We start from the raw sequence: 3,059 nt of genomic DNA, 5'->3' as shown, positions 1-3,059 counted from the left end.
GCATCGTGACGGGGTAGTTCTTGGGTACCATCATCAGGCCGCCTTCCCTCATCTCCTCGTCGCACGCCTGCTTGCCGTTGGGGAGCACCACTTGCACTCGGGCACTCCCTCGAACGCAATAGATCACTTGATCCGCGGTGAGGGACCATCCGGGGGTAAGCATGGCGTTCTAGTACATATCATCATGGGTAGGAATGAGACCGTGAGGACATGCTATACATGAATACTAAGGCAAAATAAAAATCAATTTTGCTTCTTGTAATAAATAGACGCCTCATCAACCGCACTTACAAGAGCTTCAAGCATGCCGCCGCCATGTCCATGAGCTTGAGCACCGGCAACTTTTGGGCGTTGGCCGTGGTCAGCTCGCCAGCTCCGTCGACGAGGAAGTCACGGTTCGCTCGATCCAGGTGGTAACTGAAATCCACCATCGCCTCCGCGTCACCCTCCTCCACGGTTGCCCTTGGGAGCTCTAGGCCATCCTTGACCCGGATGATGGCCACGCCTTTCTGGCTCTTCACCAGCTTGCGCACACTCTCCTCGTCCATCTGAAAGGCGCAGCGGAGCAGGTCCGTGGAGAAGCCGCGCATGATGCCTCCCATCTCCTCATGGGAGGAGCCCGTGAGATGGAAAGCCTTTGTACAACAGCAGTTTTTTCTTAGATGAGCTAATTTTGCTACATCAATGCTTTAAACAACAGAATTATATCCCCCGATATACCTATTTATTTATAAGGTTTGGAGGAAGCGACACACACATATATCCAGACAGAGATACCTCGTAGGCATGCCGGCCGTGCATCATCGGCCCGCGAATGTTGGCGATTGTAAGGAAACGGCATGGCTCCTTCCCATCGTTAAGCATCCAGAAGGGCAACCCAAGCGGCACAGCAATTAGCTCGCCCTTGTTGACGCGTCGAATGTTGCCATTCATCCCCACAGGGAGCATCATGCCCATCCTGGCGCAGCCTGCGATTTTAAGCAGCCAATTAATGTCCATGTCGACCAACGCTCATGAATAAATCAATCTCATTCTTTCAAAGCTACATTCATGCGGGCTATTCCTCTACATTCTATTCTATATTTCTATTATGAGAGGATTGATTGACGCGGCGCGGACGTCAAGTATCAATATATAACTGCGGATCACTTGACGTTGTAATCGTGACCTATATTATTACCTCTGAGGATGATCAGGATGCGATGGGAGTTCGCGTACTGCGGCATCAACAGGCCCTGCGGTTTGAGCGTCACCAGCCTGGCATCCATGAGGCCCATACGGGTCAGCATGCCTGACACGTCCTTCCACCGACGGATGGAACCCCCGTCCGTTTCCAACAATTGCTCCTCGGCCTCCTCCACCTGGAATTGCATCTATGTTGAATGTATCTAATCATATGACCAGCTATGTTGAATGGTTTGGAGAGATGCAAGATTTACAAAATCTATGTTATGTGTAGGCAAGTGATGATTCATGTCACGTAATTTCACACATTAGAAAAGTCCCCTTATCCTTGCATCATTGTCAAACTATGTTAGATGTATTTCATGTGTCATCTATCATAAAGAATTTAGTGTCTATTGACTCGATGGTAGAGTAAGGGTTGCAAGTTTTATTTAATGAAAAAGCTTATTTTATTGAAGCTCCTTTCTTGTTCTTTCCATGCTTCCATAGATGTCCTTCTTTAAGAAAAAAGCCATAAGCTTTCCTCTTGATATGCTTGAGCTCCTCATCAGTCCAAGTCTCCTTCTTCTTCATTGTGCTCAAATATTGGCTGATCTTTAGCCAATCTTCTTCATAATCTTCTTCAAGAAAATAAACTAGAACTAAAGCAATGCAATGAGCATGCTGGCTTCTAGTTGACCATCCTGTTGTTTTCAGCTTTGGATCAGTATATGTAGTAACTAAAAAGGTATTTTCAGCAGCCATGGAATGAAATTCAGCAAGTATAGATTCTTCAGCGATGCACTACCATAGCCTCCCTTTATAGTAGTGCAGCCCGAAAACCCTTGAATTCTTGGGCATTAGGAGGCACAGGATAATCATGCAATCGATCTCTGTTTCGATGATTGTTAACACACACAGTAAGAAATTGGACAACTCGTTCATTATCCTTGCTTCAGATTCGAGCATAGGAAGAATCATCATTAAGAGCTTTTGTTTTCAAGCCGGCTTCAGAAATGTAAGGTTGCCCAAGAATGATAGGGTAACTACAAGAGTCTTGAACAAAAAAGTGAAAATTGTCTTTTATGTCTCTAATAGTTACCTACACATTAGGACATGTAGCATATAACTCTCCAGAAGAGTTGTTTGCAGCTCTCATTCGCCAACCTGGATCAACATCTATGGGCCATCCACCACTTTCATAGAGACTCCTTGCCATGGATTCTTTCTTGAAGAGCATGCTTGGCTAGTCTGGAAAAATAACGGCTCCATGCATGTTATGGTACACCAAAGAAGAGAATCTTGTCAACATATAAGCGAATAAAATAGAGACATTTTAACCATTAAATTGTTTTAATTCACGCCCAACTTCCTCTAGGGCCTTGATAGCTGTGGAATCAATCTTCTCTTCATCTTGCCTTTGTTGTTGTTATTGTAACATTTGGATTTGTTTTTGCTGAGTCTGATGTAGTATGCACACCAATTGCTGTAAAGTATTTCTTGAAGAATCCCCCATCTTGGAGTTCTCTTACACTGACCTTCACGTCGGGTTCACCAATGTCGTAGCGCATAGGGGTGAAGGTCACCACAGGGGTTTGGCAAGAGAAGAATGTATGGGGTTCAAGAGCTTAGACTTCGGAGATGGTAGAGATAAGAGAAGGGTTGAAGGTTTCAAGCCAAGCTCTTGAAGATAAGAGACAACAGGGTGTAGGTAGACTCAAGGAGAGGAGTAGACGAAAGAGAAGGGGTTCCAAGAGCTTGAAGATGCAGAAGAATGCTCCGAAAAAGAATTAGATGATATAGAAGAATACTAACAAAGATGAAGCCTTAGTTTCTTTCAACATTATGAGAAAATATAACTCTAATAGACAAAAACGTGTATAAAATAATAGCTT

At 44.5% G+C, this 3,059-nt stretch overlaps 1 protein-coding gene across 1 annotated transcript; it reads right to left on the bottom strand.

Annotated features, from left to right (window-relative positions):
- Positions 1-287: 287 nt before the first annotated feature.
- Positions 288-1,373, bottom strand: LOC148010097 (11S globulin seed storage protein Ana o 2.0101-like). Its single transcript, XM_087672866.1, has 3 exons — positions 1,181-1,373; positions 778-968; positions 288-635 (listed from the first exon to the last, which is right to left on the bottom strand). Exons 1-3 carry the CDS (start codon positions 1,371-1,373, stop codon positions 288-290), a joined length of 732 nt encoding a protein of 243 aa, XP_087528992.1.
- Positions 1,374-3,059: the final 1,686 nt, after the last annotated feature.

Source organism: Lygodium microphyllum, chromosome 30 (assembly GCF_053477565.2).
Source record: "Lygodium microphyllum isolate KBCC chromosome 30, Lygodium_microphyllum_v1.1.10, whole genome shotgun sequence".
NCBI classification, from domain to species: Eukaryota; Viridiplantae; Streptophyta; class Polypodiopsida; order Schizaeales; family Lygodiaceae; genus Lygodium; species Lygodium microphyllum.
Note: the sequence above shows the minus strand (reverse complement) of the source record. Positions and strands in the feature narration are given on the sequence as shown.

Bases quoted from the DNA above. Each gene is read 5' to 3' on its own strand.
- LOC148010097 (XM_087672866.1), bottom strand. From the start codon at position 1,373: ATGCAATTCCAGGTGGAGGAGGCCGAGGAGCAATTGTTGGAAACGGAC. The intron at 969-1,180 runs GTAATAATATAG...TTAAAATCGCAG, and splicing joins CATCCTGATCATCCTCAGAG to GCTGCGCCAGGATGGGCATG. The intron at 636-777 runs GTATCTCTGTCT...TGTTGTACAAAG, and splicing joins ACGGCCGGCATGCCTACGAG to GCTTTCCATCTCACGGGCTC.